General features: G+C 36.6%; 2 protein-coding genes and 1 long non-coding RNA gene across 3 annotated transcripts in view; 1 reads left to right on the top strand and 2 right to left on the bottom strand.

Annotated features, from left to right (window-relative positions):
- Positions 1 to 12,269: 12,269 nt before the first annotated feature.
- LOC110804684 (uncharacterized) lies at positions 12,270 to 13,542 on the bottom strand. The gene is made up of 2 exons (XR_002537795.2): positions 13,149 to 13,542; positions 12,270 to 12,454 (listed from the first exon to the last, which is right to left on the bottom strand). It is a non-coding gene; the product is annotated as an uncharacterized lncRNA (long non-coding RNA).
- An 8,797-nt stretch (positions 13,543 to 22,339) lies between these two features.
- On the bottom strand, positions 22,340 to 23,401 carry LOC110804694 (uncharacterized). The gene is made up of 2 exons (XM_056829974.1): positions 22,734 to 23,401; positions 22,340 to 22,649 (listed from the first exon to the last, which is right to left on the bottom strand). The coding sequence occupies exons 1-2, from the start codon at positions 23,399 to 23,401 to the stop codon at positions 22,340 to 22,342; spliced, it is 978 nt and encodes a 325-aa protein (XP_056685952.1).
- Positions 23,402 to 23,601: 200 nt separating this feature from the next.
- Positions 23,602 to 24,222, top strand: part of LOC130461771 (single-stranded DNA-binding protein WHY1, chloroplastic-like) — a 39,452-nt gene continuing 38,831 nt past the window's right edge. The window contains exons 1-2 of the mRNA XM_056829973.1: positions 23,602 to 23,794; positions 24,079 to 24,144. The gene's annotated coding sequence lies outside the window, so the exon portion shown is untranslated. The remainder of the gene's footprint in view (positions 23,795 to 24,078; positions 24,145 to 24,222) is intronic.

The raw sequence follows: 24,222 nt of genomic DNA, 5'->3' as shown, positions 1-24,222 counted from the left end.
AGACTTAGCATTAAATGCATACTTGCACCAAGGGCATTATTTCTTTCAGAAAGTTGAGCTGATTGGTGTTATTCTTGAAATTGTTCGGCTTTGGACCTTGAGGAGCTTCTAGAGTTGGTGCTAATGGTGCTTTCATCAGATCGTCCTTCCACTTTCTTCAGCTTGTGGAGTTGGTGCTAATGGTGCTTTCATCAGATCGTCCTCTATATCGACTCCGATGTCGTATGTTCTCTTGAAGCTTTCCAAGCCTAAGTACTTCATGTGAGTATTGTATTTTGGAAGAAGTCCAACAATAAAAATCTTGACCAATTCTCTCTTGGAGGGTCGAGTCACCATTTGGGAGGCCATCTCTCTCCACCGGTTGAGGTAATTAGTGAGACCCTCTTGAGGCCCTTGCTTGAGAAACTCTAGTTCCCTCAGAGTAGTTTGAAGTTGAATATTGGGCTGATACTGCTCCATGAATGCTCGAGCGACCGCTTCCCATGTCCTGGTTTGATGCTCTTTGAGTGAGTAATACCACTTCTGGCAGACAGGTTCTAGGGACATAGGGAATACCACGGGGTATAGCTCGAGTTCGACCCCCTTAATTGTAATACCCCAATATTTTATGAATTCAGAATATATATTTTTTATAGAGAAAATGAAGTTATAAGTATTAATAAATGACTTTTTGATTTTAATTAGTCTCTTTTAATATTTTCAGAAAGTTTGAAAATGCTATTTTAAATGTAGTAGGACTCTTATAATAAGCAATATATATATTCCATTAACCCTAATTGTTTTGAAGTAAACGTTGCAGCCGTTTTGGATTTTCTACATTTTCTCTTATTTGTGTGCACTATCAAAGAAACGTGAATTTTTCATCAATCTCGAGTGGAGCAATTCATTGTTAATACACATACCTTATACCCTTAAACCATCCTCAAATTAGATGATAAAGTCAACTACCATAATCTTCCAGCAATCATGCGCCTAATTGCATGTAGTCCGTACGTCTCTTGTCGAGTTCGGGTAGCTGTGTGTCGCTTGATTGCACCGGAAGGTAATCACACACTCTTAATTGATTTGAAATCGATTGTACTATATTAAATATATATATACGAACATCATTAGAGTTGTGTATTTGTGAGTGGATTATCGTTAAGTTATTTTTCCTAATTGCATTAACTGATTATTTGATTATGCGGCAATAGATTTAGCCTATATTGATGTGTTATACTGTTTTTGCGCAAATAGTATTGATGAAGTTGATTAGTGATATATTGTTAAGTTGTATAGTCAAAATATGATTAAATAATAGTATTGAGGATTAGATTATTATTTAATTGGGTTTGACCAATAAATGTTTTGGGAGTCAGATTACTATTATGTTCAAGATTGTACGAGAATTATAATGATCCAATGTCATGTGCCCATAAGAGCTTAAGTATAGTATTCCGTATGACTTAAGGTGGTTGTATTATATTGGGATTTAGAATTGTAATCACACAAACCTAATTTATTAAGTTATTCATATTTATTAATTACTATGTGTAATCACACGTACTTAGTCTATTCGAATTATCTGTATATGTAAATTGTAATCACGCACACTTAGTCTCTTTAAATTATTCGTAATTAAGTATTGATTATTATATATAATCATGTATAGGTCTTTGGAGTTGTTTGTTATATATAGTATAAATTTTATGTCTAATTATAAGTGAATATTGTGATAACGTGTATTAGATAAATGCTCAACTCATGGATAATATTGTTGAGTTAGATTTCTTATTATATTAATCTCTATTATTTTGTATATGTGTAGATATCTAAGGGTCTAGTTTTTTTTGTGGATTGATATTGGAAATTTGGATTGGGTCAATCTATATATTCTAGAGTTTTAGATCGTTATAGAGTTTCTTGGCTTTATTAATTAATAGTTAGTAATCACACTTAGTCCCTTCTAATTGTTCGTGTATATTATTAGTTGTAATCACACGCACCTAGTCTATTTAGTTATTTATATATATTAATTATTATGTGTACTCTCGTAATGTTAGAAGTTGTTACATATATTATATGTGAAGTTTGCTTAATTGATTTATCAATGAGATCTTTGTACATGACTTAGATTATTTTGCCTTTGATATATGCTTATATGGGTTACAGCTGCATTGTTTATATGTTAACTTCTAATACTTGATAAAGTGAATTAGCATAGTAGCCGTATAAGATTGAGACTGTAATGCTACAAGTGTTTTATATTGTACCATACGTCTAATTCTATTAGTCTCCGAGCTTAACGCTATACAACATTATTTTTATGGAAGTTTAGATTAATCATTTTGGGATGATAATATATGAACCGGTTGGAAAGCACATTGTGCTTTATTATTTGGTCGGAGCCATAAGCACGACCCTAGGCTTAATCTACTCTATTGAGTTAAAAACACTCAATGGGGGGTGTGCACACTTAAAGACTAAGACCTATTTGGTGGTTATATCCAATAGTTCAATACTATTGGGTGGTGGACTAGATTCACATTTTTTTTTGGTGGTTACATCCAATAGTTTAATATATACTAATGGGTGGTGGACGCGATCCACATCTCTCTGGTGGTTACATCCAATAGTTCAATATATACTATTGGGTGGTGGACTCGATCCACATTCCTCTAATGGTGAACTTATAAGAAATTAACAATAAACCCTTGTTACTTATGGTTATAGGTACTAGTTTTATAAGAATTATTTATCAATTTGTACTTATGTGTTTGTTAAATTATTATTATTATTATTATTATTATTATTATTATTATTATTATTATTATCATTATTATTATTAGTATTATTATATGTCTGCTTATTCAATAAGCGATGATTACTCAGCTTTTGCTGACGTGTGTGTTTATTTGCTATGTGTGTGTGCGGCCATGTCTTTTTCTTATGGTGGCCCTGCGACGATCCTTTTAGAATTTGTCCACTATGGTGAGCAGTCAAGATTGACTGGAGCAGATCGATCGTGAAAGATGCAATTACAAGTTGAAGGAGCGCAATATTATCGTTTAGTCTTGTGTGACAGTTTAATACTTTTAGTTTAAATAGACCACCTAGTAATCGAGTTGTAATAGTTTGAGTTTTGTAAGCCTTAGCACTTGACAGTGTGATCAAGTGTGGCGGTGATACCTCCGATCTAGGTGTAAGCTTCCGCAATTTATTATAAAGTCTTTTATATTTCTATTTATTTCTAGTAGTAAATCGGGGGTGTTACATTAATGGCCATTGTAGCTCTGATGATACTTGGGATTGTCAGTCGACTTGAATTTTGGAATGTCATTTGCTGAGAATTTGTCTGGCAGGTTTGCCTTTCCCTTGAGGTTGTCCTCCATTGATGTATCGAAATATAGTTCTCTTGATTGGTAACCTTGTTAACTAGGCTTTCGATCTTCTTGGTCAGGTCATCAGTGGGTGCGGCCTGCTCCACAACACCCAAGCGGTTGCTCACATTCTCCAGGTTGGTATTGAGGTTGGCTACGGCGGCCATGAGCTGAGTGATTTGATCGACAGTGGCCATTTGAATTGATTCTTGAAAAGGACTTGAAGCTTGATTTGTAGAAGGTGAGTTGACTGCTTGCTCGATACCGTCTATAAAGGAAGCTAGGGCTGATGGAGTTCTCCTCAACCTTTCTCCTCTTCGGCGAACCCACAGGATCTTTGGACTCCTAGTTAGGACACACACATGACTTTAGAATTTGGACTTCCCGACACATGATATGATATGCATGTAATGAGTGAGACCTAGACTTGACTCTAAGTGCCACTCCGAAGATTCGGAATTTTTTATTTTGTATTTGTATTCGGGATTTGCAACCCGTTGGAAATGTTTGAGAGGAGGCTTCATTCTTTGTGGAGGTTTCCTCCTTGTACTAGAACTTGGAATATTGAACTCGGACTATTTTAGGGGGATTTCAACCCATTGGAAATTTGACTTGTATTATTTCAAGGGATTTTCAACCCATTGGAAATATTTTAGGAGATTGGATATTGTATTATTTCAGGGGAGTTTCAACCCGTCAATATTTTAGGGGAATTTCAACCCATTGGATTTCGAGGTATTTTAGGGGAATTTCATCCCGATTGAAAGGGAATTGATTTTGTATTATTTCAAGGGAATTTCAACCCGTCAATATTTTAGGGGAATTTCAACCCATTGGATCTTGGAATATTTTAGGGGAATTTCAACTGGAAGTAGAATTTGGACTATTTTAGGGGAATTTCAACCCGTAGAATTTCGAAGTATTTTAGGGGAGTTTCAACCCGTAGATAGGACTCGGAATATTTTTGGGGAATTTCAACCCATAGAATTTCGAAGTATTTTAGGGGAGTTTCAACCCGTAGATAGGATTTGGAATTTGAATTTGTATTATTTCTGCGGATTGCAACCCGTTGGACAATTGGACTTGTACTATTTCAGGGGATTTTCAACCCATTGGAAGTGTTTTCGAATTTGGATTTGTATTATTTCAAGAGATTTTCAACCCATTGGAAGTATTTTGAATTTTGTATTTGGAAGCAATGGAAGACAAGGATTTTTTTTGTAGCTTGAAGATGTATTTGAATTTGACAAGGAGTTTGAACTTGGAAAGAGAAGATTTTTTGTATAGAGTATGAGGCTTTGAGTTTCTAAAATCCCGGCATTACGCCGCCATGGATTTGAGACGTTGAATTTGGAATTTTAAAAGTCCGGCATCATGCCGCTGTGGACTTGGAATTTTGAAGTGTTTGATCATGGAATTTTGAATTTTAAATTGAAATGAGGAAAATCCGGCACTACGCCATCATGGATTTTGGACCTGAAAATTTTCGAATAGGGGACTTGAGATTTGGATGATTGAACTTAGTACTTCGAACTTGAGGTTTGAAATATGGAATGGTGAAGTCGGCATTATGCCGTCATGGATTTGGAACTTGAAATTTTGAGTATAGGACTTGAAGTTTAAAAGATTGAACTTAGGAAATTGGTCTTGAAGTTTGAAAGATTGAGTTGAAAAGTTGGCATCACGCCGACACGAGTTTGGACATTTTGAATTTGAGGTTTGAGATTGGAATTGGCAACTTGAATTTGAGATTCGAAAGATTGAATTTGAAGATTTGAATGCTTGAACTAGAAAATCCGGCATGACGCCGTTGGACTTGAATTTTGAATTTGAAACTTGGAATTGGGACTAGAAAATCCGGCATTATGACGCCGTTGGATTAAACTTTGAATTTGAAACTTTAAATTTGGACTAGAAAATCCGGCATTATGACGCCGTTGGATTGAATTTTGAAACTCGAAATTTGGACTAGAAAATCCCGCATTATGATGCTGTTGGATTGAATTTGAATTTAAACTCGAAGTTTGGACTAGAAAATCCGGCATTATGACGCCGTTGGATTGAATTTTGAATTTGAAACTCGAAGTTTGGACTAGAAAATCCGGCATTATGACGCCGTTGGATTGAATTTTGAATTTGAAACTCGAAGTTTGGACTAGAAAATCCGGCATTATGACGCCGTTGGATTGAATTTTGAATTTGAAACTCGAAGTTTGGACTAGAAAATCCGGCGTCATGACGCCGTTGGATTGAATTTTGAATTTGGCACTTGTGCGTGAGGCGTGTTTTAGGGTTTTGAATCAAATGGAGTGGCACTCCTAAAAGACCTTAAATCGGCGATTTTAGATGCATGAGGCTTGAATGATGCTCCTAGGGGGTTGGTTTCCTAGTTGGAGGCTAATGGATTTTGGCAAAGCTAGAACTCGAGGTTAGCCATTCACGCGTGCAAAGACGCCCACACAATGCACAAGTAGCACGTTGTCACACTAACATGAATATGAATGCGACATGCAAAGTTCTCAACCTAAGGTCGGTCTAAGTTTTGTATGATGAAAGTGGTCGACTTTGGGTGTCAAAAGGTACTCGACTAAGTGGCGGATCCGGCGACAACTTGCACATCCACCTAAGGGACGTGTGTGTCGGCAGACGACCTCCATACTTGACATCGGGAATGTCAAGCAAATGCCATGTTTCGGTAGGCGCGGAAATGGTCACACACTTTGGCCGGGAACCGTATGGAGAGTCACCATTTCGTTGCCCCCGGGGCTAGCCCGAATGTAGAACACATCCGTTTGGGCAAGGTAGAAATTTGTTTTGCACAAAAATGGTTTTCGAAAAATGCATGAAATGCCTAGAAATTTAAAATTGAAATCTCACTTGAATATTGTGTTTGAAAAGCTCGTTTTTCGACATTGCATGGTTCTCATGGTTTGGGAGCGTCCTTCAAAATTCAAAGACAGATTGACTCCCACTTGAAAACTTGAGCAAATGTGGGCAGCAAGCCACTGTGAGCCACTATGCTGGATGCAGGCAGTGGCGTTTAGTGCAGGGGCCTGCGCCTGGCACCAGTGCTGGCATCCAAAACTTAAGCAGATCAGTGGCTTGATGCCCAAAGTCTGCTCGTATTTTCGAAGTTGAAATCAGGAACTCCCCAGTGGAGTCGCCAGAATTGTAGGGGGTATTTTTTCGTACTTGCCTTTTCCCCTACGAGGGCGGTTGTTTAGAAACCTTTCATATCTTTGTACTTTGAAAGAGTCGCCACCAAACATTATTTAGGGTCTCGTTTGGAAAAACCGAAAAGATGACTCTATTAGGATATGGCATTGAATCTTAGAAACGGATGGGTGAGATCCGGGCAAGGGAACGAGATGCTTATTCCGCGAGCTTTAAAAATGATTCAAATGCATGGCACAACATTTTCGAAAATACCCTAGTTTAGACTATGTGGGTTTGAATTTAGAACAAATCGAATTTCTAGTTTGTATGGTGGTCACTTTGCTTTAAAGTTAATTTAAGGGAACCTAAGATCGGTTTGTCCAAGAAATTATCTTTGTTAAGCGTGGCGTAACCTTGTATCTTGTTGTATTTAGCATGTTAGGTGATGAAAGAAATAAGCAAGTAAAGCAACATCACAATGCAAAATAGGTGCGGAATTAGTAAAGTACAAGACCACCTAGAAATGGACTAGGAGGTAGAACCACATTGCCTAGAAGGACTAGGCAAGTAAAGTTGCGAAATGGAAATTGCATAATTGAAAGTGCGGAATTGAAATTGCATAATTGAAAGTGCGGAATTGAAATTGCATAATTGAAAGTGCGGTATTGAACTTGCATAATTGAAAGTGCGATATTGAACTTGAATCTTAGCACATGAGATCCGAACGCCAAGCGACTCCTTAAAAATAAGTGCGCCCGACACAGATTCAAAGAAAAAATCTCTACTGTAGGTAAAGTTGCTCGACCTAAAGTGTCTTAGATTTTGAATATAGAACATGAACTTGAAAAGTTTGAATCTTGAAATATTGGACTTGAAATATTGAACTTGAAATGTTGAACTTTGAAATATTGAACTTGAACTTGAAATATTGAATTTGAATTTGAAATATTGAATTTAAGAGTCTTGAATCTCAAAGATTGGACCTTTTAATGTTGAAAAGGCTTGATCTTTGATGAGCTCTTATTTTGAAATGATCCTAGTTTAAGGAAGTGATTGCAAACAACCCTAAACATTATTGGATCTTGAAACTTGAACTTGAAATTTGAAAAGTGGAGTCTTGAATCTCAAAGATTAAACCTTTAAACATTAGAAAGGTATTATCTTTGATTACTCCATGTTTTGAACGTGATTCTAGTTCAAAGAAGGAATTACAAACAACTTTGAACATCATTGAATCTTGAAAGTTTGTATTTTTGTATCACATAAAGTTTGGATTTTGTAAGAAATGTATGATTGTTGTAAGTGACACTTTTAGGATTAAAAATGCCAACATACTAATCATTTTTGAAAGGGAAAATCAAAGAAACATGATTAATTAGGGTTGGGATTCGGAATTACCTAGTTAGGTTTAGGCAAGAATTCCTTTTAGAGCTCGCTCCCAATTGCTTAGAACTTGAAAATTGTATGTGATTTTGGAGGATTTTTGTATTTTGATTTGAGTGGCAATTTTTGTATTACGACGTTGTGTTTTGTTTTTTGCCTCTCCGTAATTCACAAAAATTAGGGGTTTAAATAGGAGAAGCTGCTGCTAAATGCCAGCTCACGCCAGCGTCCAGCGCAGCTGCCAGCGCCAGGCGCTGCTGACGTGGCGCAGAAGCTGCCAAACAAGGACGAAAGATGTCGTCCTTGTTTTGGCTTGTAATGGTGTACCTTCGTACAAATTGGAAGAAGTTGGCACGTAGTGTTTGCTTGATGATTAAGGCTTGGTTTGCGTCTAAAGCAAGCGTTTCAGGTTTTTGAATTCGATTTTATGGGACGAGGCCCGACTTGCTCGGTTTTGTGGGTCGGCGCCCGAATTGGGGTTGCTTAGTGTCATTTCGACTGGAAAAGGCCTTGTAAAACTAATTGGATAGTCCATTGGGTGAGATTGTACTTGGATTTTGAAATTGATTTTTGGAAATTGTATTTTGTACCGAGTTCCGGAATGGGAACGGCCTTGGGAATTGGATTTTGGAAATGTTCTTAGCAATTGGGACTTCCGCACGGAGTTGCTCCAACCGCCTAATAAGGATAATGGTATCGTCATCATCCCAATGGAGAGACACGATTTAGGTGTCTACAGTTGGGCTAAATTTTTGCGGGTCAATAAATATGGGTCATTGATTACGGGTCATATAAAATCATATTTTCACCCCATTTTAAACTCTAACTAGAGTGTGGCCCGGGCGTTGCTCCGGGTTTTACTTTTTGTAGGTTTTACTTTTTGTAAATATGTGTCCATATAGGTGGTGTCGTTAACGAATTTCCATGGTGACACAGGATTAGCAGATCGACAACTTTCCAAAGTAAGCCCCATATCCAAAAATCAAAACAAAGTTGATTACTTTTATTCGTGATTATTTGATTATTATACCCACGTCAATATAATGTTCTGTTCTGTACTCTTAATTACAACCCATTTCCCATGTTTTTTAAGCTTAAGAAGGAAATGGAAGAATTGTACATTTATAGGTTTAGTAATTTATTCCCTTTTGTATTTTTTTTTTAATTTGTTCTTTTCTCTTTAATTTATTACTACTCATTTAAAAAGATTTTATTTTTTCTTTACATGGAAATATATAAGATACATTATATCTAGCTAAGATGGTATGAAGTGTAACTTTTTATTCACGAGGTTCGTGTTCGATCCTTGCTACATGCTTTTTGGTTGTCAATGACATGCCATGATACTTATTAATGGTGACGTGGCGTGATAAGGAGAGGTCTACGTGGCACATATATATTATCATAAACATCTTTTAATATATTAGTATAGATTCATTTCCTCTCTCCTCATAATCTCTTTGCCCCTCTCTCTCTCCTTAAAATATCTCTCCTCCATTTTCACCGACCTTCTTTCGCCGGCATCAACGTTACAACAAAGGTGAAGGCGCAACGACAAATTTTTTGTGCTCGGTTGTTCCTCTCCGGTGAGAGATCTCTCATCGTCTTCGTCTTGTCAATCACGTCTCCCATCAAACTCTCCGCCTCTCCCTCTCCTTGAATGTCCTCCGCCTGTCCGTAACTCGTCGCCTCCATTCTCCACGCCCTCGTCATTGTCTTAATAATTGAGGTAAAACTTCCATCTCTCTCCTCCATTATTCTTCAATTCTCCCTGATATTTTTCAGTTTTTTGTTGAACTTTTTTTTCTTTTCAAGACCGGTTTGACTTCCTATTTAGTCTAGTGAGCCGAACGAAGGAGAGGAAGGAGAAGAGTCGCACCGCCGACGTCGAAGTCTCCGTCTTAAGGTATCTCTCCTCACTTTGAGCGTCTATTCTCTTTCAGTTGTATTTCCATATTGATGTTGATCTCCTGTTTGTTTGAATTTAAAGTTTCTTCTAAATCCTATTTAAGAAATTCCAGCGTTTTTATTTCAAATCAATGGGTTTCATTTCCGTTCTAGGGTTTCTGCATAAGAAATTACAACGTTTTGGTTAATTTTGTTGATTTTACAATTTAGGTTTTCGTCCTTGTCCAAGTTTTCTAGTGTTAGAGGAGTCATAGAAGCTTGTTTCGACAGTCGATTGGGCTGTAAAGGTAGAAGAGTGGGAGTATTTTTGGAGAGACTTCGCCCGTGGCTACGCAGGTGGCGGTGGCATTGGCTGCAAACTTAGGAAGACCAGCTGTAGAAAAACAGCTCCAACTGGTGGTTGATGGTGGCAGCTTTGTCCCAGCTGCTTCTGCCGATTTTGGAGTTGTGATGTTCATGTTGCTTTGGCTTCCTTATTGCTTTGTGTTGTAATAATGACATTAATTTCAATATTAAACATTGAATCCTTGTACAAAATTTTATTTGATTGTATTTTTTTAAAGGCTAATTATTGATTTATATCATGTGCGTTAATAATGATTATATTATTTTAGTTAAGAATTATTTGGTTTCAGTTATGTAAGTTTGTGTTTTAGTTACATTTTTTTCATTTAAGTCATTTTTTGTTTTGTTTTATTTACCCTTTTGATATATTTAATTAAGAGTAATGTCGTTATAGTTAAGAATATTTTTTTTAGTTAATTATAAGTTCATTTTAGTTAAGGTTAAATTTGTTTTAGTTAAGAATAGAATCATTTTAGTTAAGCTTAAATTTTTGTTATAGTTAAAAATTACATGTTTTTAGCTTTAGTTAAGTTTTTTTAGTTTTAGTTCCGATTTATTGAATTTTAGTTATGCTTTCGAAAATTATAGTTAATAATGAATTTTTTTAGTTAAGAATGAATTTGTTTTAGTTAATTATGGTTTCGGTTTAGTTATGTTTTTTTGAATTTTAGTTACGATTTCTCAAGTTTTAGTTAAGATTTTTCAGGGTTAGTTACAAATATTTAAATTTTAGTCGGAATTTTTCTAGGTTTTAGTTAAAATTTTATAAGATTTAGTTATGTGTTTATGTGTTTCAGATATTTGTTTTTGAGTTTTATGAGTTTTAGTTAAGATTTTCTTAAGTTTAGTTAAGAATTATCGTGTTATAGTTAAGATATAATTTGTTAATTTTAGTTATGATTGTTTGAGTATTAGTTAAAATTTAATAATTTTTAGTTAAGATTTTCTTAAGTTTAGTTAAGAATTGTCGTGTTTTAGTTAAGATTAATTCGATGAATAGAAATATTTTATTAGTGAACCTAAAGCGATATTATATTGGGCTATGGGTATTTTTTTGGGTTTTGTCCCACCTCTTATTTGGAAAAAGTCTTCGGCTAATGTTGTTCCTCAATTCCGTTAAAGATAGTGTTTTATTGATGATTTCAGATGTTTGTTGATGTCATGTGACTGCACAAGCAGGGGATGAAATGATTCTCTATGAAGGAACAGAGACGATGACTTTGCTGTCGACGATTATACAAGCAGGGACATATGTTTAGATAAAATCTGAAATGAAACTTAGTAACATGGAACGAAATCCTAACTACACCTTTATATGAAAGCAAATGTCTAATAACTAAATTCAATTCGTTAAGAAATGAAACTAATTAGTTAAGCATTATGACCAATTTGTTAAGCTTAGAACCAATTAGTTAAGCAATTGAACCATTTAGTTAAGCAATGAAACTAATAAGTTTGCAGATATGAAAAAAAGTATTTGTTAAGAGCCTGGAATTCAATTAGTTAAACAATGGGACCAATTAGTTAAGCAATTAAACCAATTAGTTAAGCAATAAAACGAATTGAAACAATGGAACTAATTAGTTAAGCACGAAACCAATAAGTTACACATATAAAGAAAGTATTTGTTAAGCTGAAATTCAATTAGTTAAGCGTGAAATTCAATTAGTTAAGTAATAAAACTAACTGTTAAGCAATATAACCAATTAGTTAAATAATGTAACCAATTAGTTAGGTAATGAAGCCATTAAGTTTACAGATATATATTTGTTAAGATTGAAATTCTATTAGTTAAGCCTGAAATTACTACTACAAAAAAGAGCATAGAGTACAGTTAAAATAGGCTTTATAGGACGCCTTAGAGGCGTTCTTCAACTCAGCGCGTTATAAAGTTTATAAAACGGGTGGAAGAGGCGTTTTATATGCATAATTAAAGGATACGGTTTTGTGAGTAAACCCTCCTCTATTCTTTGAATAAACACTAAAATATAAAGGAATAAGAGACGTTGCTCATAGGTGACAGTTCTATATTCCTCAAAATAATGGAACGCTCGTTACAGATAACCGTTCTCTATTCTTCATTTTTTCCCCAAAAAAAAAAATTTAAAAATGATATAATTACAGGAATTGCCGATATACGATTTTATTATAATAAAATTTGAGTACAAACATACGAGAATTACATTAAATTTACAATTGAAATCGAAGCAAAAAAATGATTAAACCAATAAACTGGCGAGTAGAAACATAATTCTTCTGTCGTTTAGAGTAGTTCCCTCTTGCAAACTTTCTTTTTCATTTTTCTGCAATTAAGAGAACCAAAATACATTAAGAAATGCCAATATTCAAATAGGTAAGATATTGTAATTAGTAGAGTCAATGACGAAATTGAAATAAAAAAAGAGAAAGATCTTAAAAGCAGAATCCCAATTCCCAAATAACACTTTAAGCATATAAATCACAAAATAATCAACCAAACAAACCCAGAAATGGCTAAGAAAAAAATCACAGTAAAACAACTAAGTCATAATTTCACAGATAATAGCAATTCAGAGAGACTCAAAAAAAATTGAATTTTTTTTCATATGAATGCACCTTAACCGCCCTTCCTCCGTCAAATTGCATCAGAAAAAGATACAAAGCGTACCAGTCCCGAAAATTCACCTTAATATTGCGATTATGGCCTCTATGTATGAAAATGCTAACAATGTCATCTCCCTATTTTATTAAATGAGTTCATCTCTAAAGCAACTTGATTATATCATTTGATTAATTACAACCATTTTTTTATTAATCAAAACCCCAACAATTTAATAATCATAACCACCATTAATAATAAATAGCAACCCAACAGACATCACGAGATCTGAGATCTTAAACCCCCATTTCTCAAATCATTATTCAAAATAATCATAAGATCTAATCAACAAAAATGATAAACCCCCATTTAAATCTACAAATTTTAAATAAAAGGGTAAAATTAGAAATGAACGAAACCTCGGTAGAGAAGATGTAGCAAGAACACCAACAAACCTCAACACCAAGAGCAGTAAGAATCCTCAACGATCCTTTTATAGTATGATTGCGATTATGGCCTTTACGTAGAAAATTTCTTACAGTATAGTCTCGGGTATATCACCTGGATCATTGTTGTTGTTAATTTTATCGCCGCATAAGAAATTTTAATCAAGAACTTCCGAACTGCAGAAGATAGCTAGATTGAGTTGAGAAAGAGGCGGATTGGAAGGGGGAAAGGGGAAAGAGGTTGGGCTAGGGATCCTAAATTATTAATTTAATAATTAAAAATGAAAATAAATTAATGTAGGGTGTGCTTGACAGTTGTATGACTATGTAACTGCTCCGTAGTACTCCTCTTTTTGCAAAAAAATAATATTACTTCTCTTTTAATATTTAAAGTTTTAATGTTAATATACATATATAAAGGAGACATATTTGCTGAAAGATTAGAGCGCCACATAGGATTACTAATGGTTTCGGCCAATTAGAAATAAAATTTCTAATTTCTTTTTGAATCAAAAAAATCAAGTGCCACGTAGATAATTAATTAGGTGCCACGTAGATATTTTAATTAATAAATTATTAATATATACAACTCCATAGAAAATCAAACACTCTAATAATTAAAAAATAATCGATTTCCACGTAGATAATTAATTAGGTGCCACATAGATATTTTAATTAATTAATTTCTTTTTGAATTAAAAAAATCAAGTGCCACGTAGATATTTTAATTAATTAATTATTAATATATACAACTCCATAGAAAATCAAACACTCTAATAATTAAAAAAATAATCGATTTCCACGTAGATAATTAATTAGGTGCCACATAGATATTTTAATTAATTAATTAATTAATTACTAATATATACAGCTCCATCTAAAATCTAACACTCTAATAATTAAAAAATAAATTTAAAATAAAGTTCATCCAAAATCAAACAATAATCTAAAATAAAATAAATAAAATTCAATTTAAAATCAAACATTAATCCAATATTAGAGCGCCACGTAGAAAAATCTAATGGTTTCGACCAATGAAAAATAAGATTTCAAAATTAATTTTGAATTAAAAAAGTCGAGTGCCACGTAGATATTTTTTTATTAATTATTTATTAATATTACGCAGATACAATTTCATCCAATAACAAACACTTTCATAATTAAAAAAAATCTAAAATGAAATTAATGCAAAATAAAAAAAACTAATCTAATCTAATATATAAAAGTGGTACATACATAGGATTTTTATTTAAATATAACAATTTAATAGAATTCGTGCATCGCACGGGCTAAAATCTAGTTAATTAATAAAAATATGAGAGTATATAGAACGGTGTTGTGTGTCACTAGTTCTCTTTTATTTTTCTAATTTATAAAATATTATGCCCCTAGAATAGAAAACGGTGGGCTTTCTTAACCGTCATTTATATTTAATACAAAGAGAGCGCCTATCTTACTTAGACGACATATAAGGATTATAAAACTGTCAACTCAATCAACTGTAATATATTTTGCGTTTCTTTTACCCAATTTTGTAGTAGTGAAATTCAATTATAAGCAAGAAAAGTATTAGTTAAAGCAATGGGAGCAATAAATTTAATTAGTTAAGCCTGAAATTCAATTAGTTATGTAATGGAACCAATTTATTAATCAATGTAACTAATTAATTAAGTAATAAAACGAAATAGTTAAAGAAATGAAACAATTAATTCAATTAGTTAAGCCTCAAATTCAATTAGTTAAGCAATGTAACCAATTAGGTAAGCAATATAACCAATTAGTTAAGCAATCGAACCAAGTAGTTAACTAAAAGTCATAAAATCTTAACAAAAAATTATGAAATTTTAACTGGAACTTAGAAACACATAACTAAAACTCAGGAAATCTTAACTAAAACATAGAAAATCTTAACTAAAACTCAAAAAATCATAATTAAACCTTAGAAATTTAATCTTAACTTAAAAATATTTTATTCCTAACTAAAATTCAAAAACTTTGAACTTAACCTTCTAAAACAATAACTAAAATTCTGAAAACGAAAATCTAGTGAAACAAAACTACTCCGGAAATCTTAAATACACATTAAAAATTAAATCATTACTAAAACAAATTTAGTCTTAACTAACACGATAATTCTTAACTAAGACAAATATACTCTTAACTAGAAGCATTTAATCGTAACTAACCAATTTTTTTCTCAATTAATACGGTATTATACTTAAGTAAATATAACAAGTATAAATAAAACAAAAGATGACTTAACTAAACCATTAATTTTATTTCATAACTAAATATAACAAAAGTGCAACTAAAATAAAATTATTATTTTAACTAAAATCAATAATCATTAAAAAAAATTTACTAAAAGAAAACAAAAACTACATTTACAAAAGTTGTACTCCATTCGTATTTTATTAGGAGTCACATGTTGACCGGCACGCGTATTTACAACACCCTAATAATTCCTTGCTTTTATAAAACCTTTTTCCAACTTAACATAAGAAATTACTAAGATATTACCGCCACCGTGATAACGGTTAAGGCTATTTATCAGAATTACGCAGAATATAACTAACTTTCAAAACATATAAATAGCACTGGGGCCTGTAACAAGTCTGAACTTGTTGCAGCGTACACTGTTCGCTGCAAAAAGTGCTTTGTTACAACAAGTGTGTAAAATTAGGACCTGTTGCAGCGTACAAATTGGTGTACGCTTAAAAAGACCCATCCTGTTGCAGCGAACAACAATTTGTACGCTGCAACAGGTCTTCAATTTTGCAGCAAACAATATTTTGTACGCTGCAACAGAGCCGTATTTTTGGCAGAAATTTTTTAATTTTATTTAGCTATACCTAGAGTGCCTTGAACCAAATATAGAAACCTGTCAACAACAATAATAGAATATCGCAACCTGTATAACAAATATAAAAACAATATCTGGTGTTTTGTATATATATATATATATATATATATATATATATATATATATATTTATATATATATATATATATATTTATATTTATAAGTGCACGTACTATATTTAAATATATGTTCCAATTTCAACGTACGTGTTGTGGGATCTTTTGTGGTGATGACGTGTCACACGTTCTTCAGAGGTATCAAGTATGCGCTGGCACGATCTTCCTGCAACCTGCAAAACAAGAATATTCCCGTAGGAATATTCCCTCTGATGCCTAAGTAAGTATTGGCTAGAGAGAGAAGTAATTTGTAGAGAGAAGGCAGAGCAAAGATAGTTTTAGGTAGGTGGGAATGAATTCAATGCCCCCTTGTACCTAGGGATCTGCACTATTTATAGTGCTAAGGTTTCTTGGGAATTGATCCCTAAACCCTGGCTGCATGATTGGATGCTTTCTAAGATTGGGACATGTGTCCGATAGTAGGAGGTCTGATTAGACCTGTTGGACCTTTTGAATTTTGGGCTTGCCTGCAAGCTTTGGGCTTTAGACATGATTGGTTAGGGATCTTACCAAGAAAATAGACCTCATGGGCCTAAGTGATGGATCTTGGACCTGGATGCGGGTATTGGCTCTGTATGGATTCAAGGTATGCATGCTAGAGGGCCTTTGGGCCTCCTCTTTGGGCTATCATAGTAAAGCCATGCATGTGGCACACTTTAGTTTAGGCCACATCATTTGCCCCTCAAGGAGAGTGCCCCTCGCCCATATAGGGTAGTCTTCTTGACATGGTGGAGTGCCACGTGTGGTTGCTTTTCAGAGCCTAGTTTCTCCTTTAAAACCCCCATAAATCGTTTATTTTCTATCATTTTCCTTTTGTTATTTCAAAGAGATTTTTAGAGAGAGAAAGCGATTTTCCTTCGAAGATCTTCTTGTGTTTGCATTGGGTGTTCTTGGACTCTTCGTTCATTGTTCTTGGAGCTTGGATGATTTTGCCTGATAGTTTCAGCAATTTGATCACTTATTGGTAAGCGTTCTTGTTAGTTTCCTGTTTCTTAACTTATGCATGTATTTGAAATTTTTCTTTTGATGCTTCTTTTCCTTGGGGAGACGTCCTGTCAGTCGCCGCTTCTCTTGTATCTGGACGGCGTACCCGCTCTTTAATTTTTCCTCTTTTCTTAAGTTGGACGTCCTGTTCCTTATGCAGGGCGGCATGGCACGTATTAAACAAACAACCAACGTGGGTGCATGGACAGCACTACGAGAGAGGGACAACAGGGATCCTTTTTCGAACCCGTCCCATGGAATTAGGGGAGGAGTTAGTTCCTCACATCATTCAGGAGACGAGGGTTCCAAGGCAGCTCGTTCTTCAAGGATAAAAAAGAGTGTGGCTTGCCGTCCTCGTATCCCACGTGAGGATTTCGAATATGACTCTTCCAGTTATTCGGACGAGGAGTTTGCCAAAAATCTTCCTCCCATGGTTTGTGGAAAAGAGGACGTGGACTTGTTTCCTTCTAACATCCTCCCAAGCAGGAAATAGTTGAGGTACCTAAAGGAGCAAGGACGTGACTTTGAGCGTTTCTTTCTCTTGCCTCGTGGTTTTAGTTTTAGGTGTCCTCGTCCTCATAGTACTGTAGATCGTCTTTCTTTGGGAGAGGTTGTTGTCTATACGGCCGCCTTCCGATTGGGCCATAGGTTTCCCTTACACCCTTTTGTAATGGACGTTTTGGATGGTTTTGACATTGGCCTGGCCCAGATGACCCCTAATTCTTGGGCGAATGTTTTTTGCTATATTGCCAAATGTGCGTTGAGTGACGTCACCCGTTCCTTTTCTTCTTTTGTTAGACTTGTAGATATCGCTCGTTCTTCTCGTTCTCCCCAGGGGTGGTTTACCCTATATAGTCGGCGGGGTTATAAGACGGTGGTGGGTAAGTCTTCTAGCTGGGTATGGTGGAGGACCAAGTGGTCTATTATCCGAATGGTGGACCTTCCCCTCTCAGAGCATCTTTCTCGCTGGAATTACCGGCCTCGCTTCTTGTCTAAAACTGACGCCTATCCTCGCCTTCTTTCAAAGGAATGGAGGCTTATAAAGCCTTTATTTCAAGCCGAAATGTATCGGCTGTCTGCAAAGAGTAACGCGTGGGTGCCTAATAGTTCGCTTCCCCATGTGGGACAATTCACCAATATGGTCTTTCTTGCGGCCGTTGGTCTCTGCCCTTATTTACATAGATGTAGTATTGCGTTTGTTTTTCGCTAATAACCTTGTTTATCTTGTTCTTCACTAATCCCCTTGCCTTGTGTAGATTCTTCTATGAGTCGTCTGTCCCTAGAAGACAAGGGATTTATGGAGATGCCTACCTGGTTGTCCCAGGTGTACACGGACGACGTCTTCAAAGCCGTGGAGGCCAAGAAGAAAGAGTACTTGAAGAAGTCGGATGAGGCGGCTTCTAGTGACCCTCCTAGGTACGTTTTATTCAGTTGGACGCATTTCTAGAGTCTTTAAAGTCTTTGCCGGCTTTTCACCTTTTCATTTTCAGGGGTCCACTTCATCGGTTACGGGGGAGAGGGAGCTTCAGTAGCCCCTAAGCCCAAGCAGCCTTTCTTCAAGAAGCTGAGCAGTACTGATGCTGCGGTGAAGCCTTCAGCAATTAAGCCATCAGCCGCTCTGGCAGGGGGAGAGGGAGCTTATGTTCCACAAGTGGCAGACCTTCCTCTTGTACCAAAGGAGGCGTCTCCTCAGTGGCAGAGGGTGGTTCAGCAGCTAAGGCGGCTGCTACTGGGACTGCTACTGGTGAGGCTGGTGCAACTGGCGCAGCTGCAGATGTTGGCCGTGCTGCTACTTCCTCGTCTAGAGAGAGGAAGAGCAGGGAGTCCAGAGACCCTTCTCCCGCTGGGGACACGTCGATGCCTACGCCTGCTTCGTCAACTGGTAAGTTCCTTAATACTTAGGATGGCTTGACAACTTAGTAGTTTAGTATTTTGATTGATGTATGGATGTTGGCTCAGGTGATATCTTCGAGCGGATGAGGCGGGCCGAGGTGGCGCATATTCCCGCATCTTGCGGGTTTAGCTCGGAGGAAAAGGACAGGTTCCTTTCTACCGTCAATGATGATATTCCCAAGGAGTATGTAAACTCTATGCCTGGGATTGACCAGGGGTTCTTTGGATCCATGCAGCCCTTCGTGCTTGACGTGAGAATTTTCTTAATTTTGTTTTCACAAACTCTTTTTAGTTCCTCTCTTAATGTTTTGGAATCAATTAAACCGGTTTTGGTGTTTGACAGCTCTTTATCCGTTGTGCCGAGGGTAGACAGTACCGCTTTGACATGCACCAGTAGGGGTGTGCAAATGCTGGTTCGGTTACCCGTTAGTAATTTATTTCGGGTATCCGTTAGTTTCGGGTTGCAAGAATGCCGACCCTAAACCGTATCCACAACTACTGGTACCCGCTTTTTCGGGTATCGGGTTTTTTCCGGTCGGTTCGGTCGGGTAATAGTTCACATTAATTTGTACATATTGAATATTGTAATCATATTTAGTTGAAGGAAAACAACATATGTGTAAACATGTTTTTATATCTCTGATTCATATACATCACTACATCAGAATATCAGATATTCAGATGAGCAGCGTACCATACCAACAGATTTAACAATAGTTTAGCATACTTATAATCAATATCCAAACATCCAAAAGGAAAATATTATCCAACAATAATACATTAACTAAAATATTAAATAAAACATCAACTAAAACATCTACAACATCAACAAACTAATAACTTCAGCAACAAACGGGCAACGATCTTCGGCCATTACTCATCATACATGTTCAAGATTTCAATTTCATTGAGGAGAGATGCCTCTACCAAATCTGAAACATACAACATAGTTACTTTATTAATTAAATTGCATAATAACATAAAGAGAAAAAATTGAAAGAATAGAGTAAAAATACAGTACCTGCTTAATGAAAATTGAAAATGTCAAAAAGATTAGGAGAGAATTCAAAGCTGATGTAGACCATGAAACTCCCAAAGATGATGCATAAATAACCATATTTCAAGGAGTAAATGGCACGTTGATTCTCCAATTAATTAAGCTCGTAATTAGTAATTAGTAATTAAGTTCATTGTTCATAGAATTTCTATTATTTTTGAGGAATTGTTCTTAGGCTTCCCTGTTGAATATTTATACCAATTTAAACATACTTTTATAAACTCATACAATCAAATACTAGATAAACTATTTGAAGAAATAAGATAGTAGTCGGGAGCCACTTTCAAATTTATACTTACAATCGTCAAGAATTTTGATGAGATTACGAGGTAGTGAAAGATTAGAGGTACGATTACATTGGAGGACATTAGCTCGTGATTCATCTCGTTTGATAGTCTACAATATTTCTATCTTAATATCCATAAAACTCAGAAACAATTGAGATATAAGTAAAAATGAAACAAAATTCAAACAATCAAATAACTTACCAAACAAGATGGATGAAATCACTGAAGGTGGAGAACGCCAGAATAGAACGGCGCTTACTCAGTTCTTGGGGTCTCTGTTTCTCTCTCTTTGTTTTGAGGAAGACAGGAAGTTGAAAGGTTGAATGTGAAAAGTGAAAACTGAAAGTGTAAAACCCTAATTTTACTTTGTAATTGGAGTATTGGAGTCGGTTGGGCCTATTGGGCTGGAGTAGTAATGTAGTATGTGAAAATTGAGGGGGAAAATTGAGGGGGGAAATCAAAAAATTTCAATACTGTAAACAAATTTGATTTGAATAAATGGATAAAAGTTTATTTATTTATTTATTTAAAATTAAATTTTATAATTTTGGTCGGTTCGGTTACCCGCTTTTCGGGTCGGTTACCCGCATGTTCGGTTCGGGTTTTTTTCTAAATAAAAAAATTCGACCCTAACCCTATTATTTCGGTTCGGTTACCCGCTTTTTCGGTTTTCGGGTTCGGTTTCGGTTTTTCGGATTTTTTGCACAGCCCTATGCACCAGGAGACATGAGTAGTACGCTGAGAAAAAGGCAAGAATGATCAATGAGGACGCGGATGTGGCCATCAGGTGGGAGACAGCTGCTCTGTAGAAGGTCGAGGAAGATGCTCAAGATTATGAGAAGAAGCTGTTGGAGTATGAGGAGAAGCTGACTGCTCTTAGGACCGGGTATGCTGCCGTCTCAGAGCGGGTTACCAACTTCTCTTCCAAAGTGGACGCCCTGGAGAAGAAGCTCAAGGACACCCAAGATGAGATTGAAACTATTCGGGGGGGAAGCCGCTAGTTCCTTCAAGCTTGGGGAGGAGGCCATTATGGAGAGTGCTCGGCGGGCTTGGGATCAGTCGATGGATGGGAAAGACTTTTCCTGGTTTAGACGCTGGATTTCGTACCAGATGGCCGTCTCGGCCGCTCAGCGCCTTGGACTTGATCCCCCCGAGTTTTTTAGTGAGGGGGAAGATGAGGACGCGGAGGAAGATGAGGTAAACTCTCCCGAAGATCAAGACGTCCAGGACGGAAGCTCGACGGCCCCTCATCCGTAGACTGCTGTATTTTAGTGCTTATTTCTGTGGCGCCGTAGGCGCTTGTAATAACATTGATGCCTTTGGGCATTTTTTTATTTGGGTTTGTTGTGCCTTGTGCCCATGTATGAATATTTTGTGCCTTCTGTGCACTTATGTTTTTATTCCATCTATGTTTCATACTGACTTTTTCAGGAACATGCTTTGTTGCCCAATTGTGGACGGTTACCCCAGTGTTTTAGGTGATCAGCCTAATTTGGGGCGCTAATCTAGGCCACTCCTCAGGCCGTCAACCGATTAGTCTTATGTGACGCCATCAAAGGAACCCATATTAGCCGAAAATCCTAGGAACCCGAAGGGCGATTCTAGTTGGTCAAGCTTAAGGCGGATCCGGACGTACTGTGGACTATCTACGGAGGGACGACACTTGGAGTCCTAAAGACTTATTCTTGTTCGGTTCTGGCGCAGCTAGGGAGGGCACGCTACAAAGTGTATACATCTGAATTATGCTAAATGATTTATGTTTTGTCATATGTATCATAACCTAACACTCTATGCTCATTATATCAGATGAACTTCCTGTATCTATCAAGATGCGCTTTACCCTCATGTTAGAGATTTTGATCTCGACCACGAGAGGGTCGTCATCTTGGGTGGTTACACGTCCACCATCCGTTTCACATATTTCTATCCGAGGGAATGGGTTCACTGGTGATTTCCCCGATAACATTACCTCATGGTGGGCCCCCCAGCAGCTGGTCCTCCTGATATGACGGCTACAAATCCCCCTTCGCTGTGATTTCCTTCTGTAGCTGAGACAGGTGACTTGTTTTTCTTGTACTGATTTTTTCCCGTGTCGTGAGTGCTTCTTTGCAAGTAGTTCTTTAGGTGCCCCTTGGAGGCTAGGCCGTCCAGGGCTCTCTTCAGGCTCCTGCAATCCTCGGTGTCATGTCCTATATCTTCGTGGAACTGGCAATACAGATTAGGATCTCGACTCTCAGCAGGAGATTTCATGGGGAAGGGCCGTTCAAGGTCGAACCTGGTCCCGACGTCCACTAGGATTGTGAGAAGGTCTGTATTGTATTCGAAATATTCTCTCTCTTGTGGGCGTCCTCTCTTTTACCCGGGAGAATTGGTATCATGTTCTTTCGAAAGAGCCCAAGTACCATTTACTCGTGGGACTTTCCTGTGTATCTTCTCTTTCTTCCCTGAGGAGTCCGTCGCTTCACCAGCCTTTCCATCCTTGGACGCACTGCATATTTCTGTTGCATGAATAAAGGCTTCCGCCTTGTCCAAGACTTCAGCCATCGTCCGGACACTTTTTTTAACCAAGCCAAACTTGAGTGACCCTTTCTTCAATCCTCTGATAAAATTATCGAAAGAGACGCCATCGGGCAGATCTGGGATCTGTCCTGCTTCTAGATTGAAGCTCTTAACATAGATTCGCAAAGACTCGTCCTTTCCTTGTTGAATGCATCCCAAGTGCATGCTTGTTTTCCTTTCTTCCTTGTATGCCATGAACTTGGTGGAGAACAAGGTTTGTAGCTTGTTAAAGGAAGCAATTGATCCTGGGGGCAGTCGTTCAAACCATTTGGACGCTACGCCTTTAAGGGTAGCTGGGAAATATTTGCACCATGTGGCCTCATTGGTTCCTTGAACATACATGTAGTGACGGTATGCAACTAGGTGCATGTATGGGTCGGTTGTACCATCATAAGCTTCAATGGTGGGAGTTTTGACTTTAGACTCTTTCGGGGCGTTCATTATGTTCTCACAGAAGGGAGTGCTCATGTGTCTCAACGTCAAGTTATTCACACTAGTAGAAAAATCCTTATAAGTGGCTCCTTATAGGTTGCTCTTATCAAACAAGGGCAACCTTTGACACAAAAAAATTAAAAAAAATAAAAATAAAAGCAAAACACTCCCTCTGATTTTGAGTAAGCGCAACTTTTAACTTACAATTTTTGCTCCCGTGTTCTCGCTGTCCTCAACATACACATTTTCTCTACCTCCTTCTTCACTCCATTCCACCGCCGGCGACGTTTCTCCTTTGGTCTCTCACAAGCGCGCGACAACCTTCACGTTCACACACTCGCACGTCGCAATTCTCCTCTGCTCCTTCACCGGCAATCAGAGCGGCGATTTCCCGATAGCTACGCCATTTCCTGATCCCATGCTTCTCAAGTAATTCTCTCTCTCCTATTTCTTAGATCTTCTTTGTTAATATGTATGAAATTTGTGAATTCAATTGAAATTTCGATTTATGATCCACATAATTAAGTAGTTCCAATATGATTTTGATAATTTTTAAGCTTTCTTACCTAATTGTTGACGTGTTGTTCAACTTGGATCTAAGGATCAAATGTTTACTTTTGACTTGCAAATTTTCATGTTGTTTTGTTTATTAAATGGTGTGTGGAATTGTATTGAGTTAAATTGAATTTTTCTTGCTTGTTTTGTTTTGTAAGGGTGGATTGATTGGATTAGCTGTGGCAACTGTTGGTTTGGCCTCTGAGGCTGCTCAGTATCTTGAGGTTAGGATTAATTTTTGTTTCTTTTACACATTAGTAATTCATTTTTCTGTGATTTAGGGATTCATATGTATTACATTG

Source organism: Spinacia oleracea, chromosome 5 (genome assembly GCF_020520425.1).
Source record: "Spinacia oleracea cultivar Varoflay chromosome 5, BTI_SOV_V1, whole genome shotgun sequence".
In the NCBI taxonomy this organism is placed as follows: Eukaryota; Viridiplantae; Streptophyta; class Magnoliopsida; order Caryophyllales; family Amaranthaceae; genus Spinacia; species Spinacia oleracea.
The sequence above is the reverse complement of the archived record's forward strand: the minus strand, read 5'-3'. Positions and strand labels throughout refer to the sequence as shown.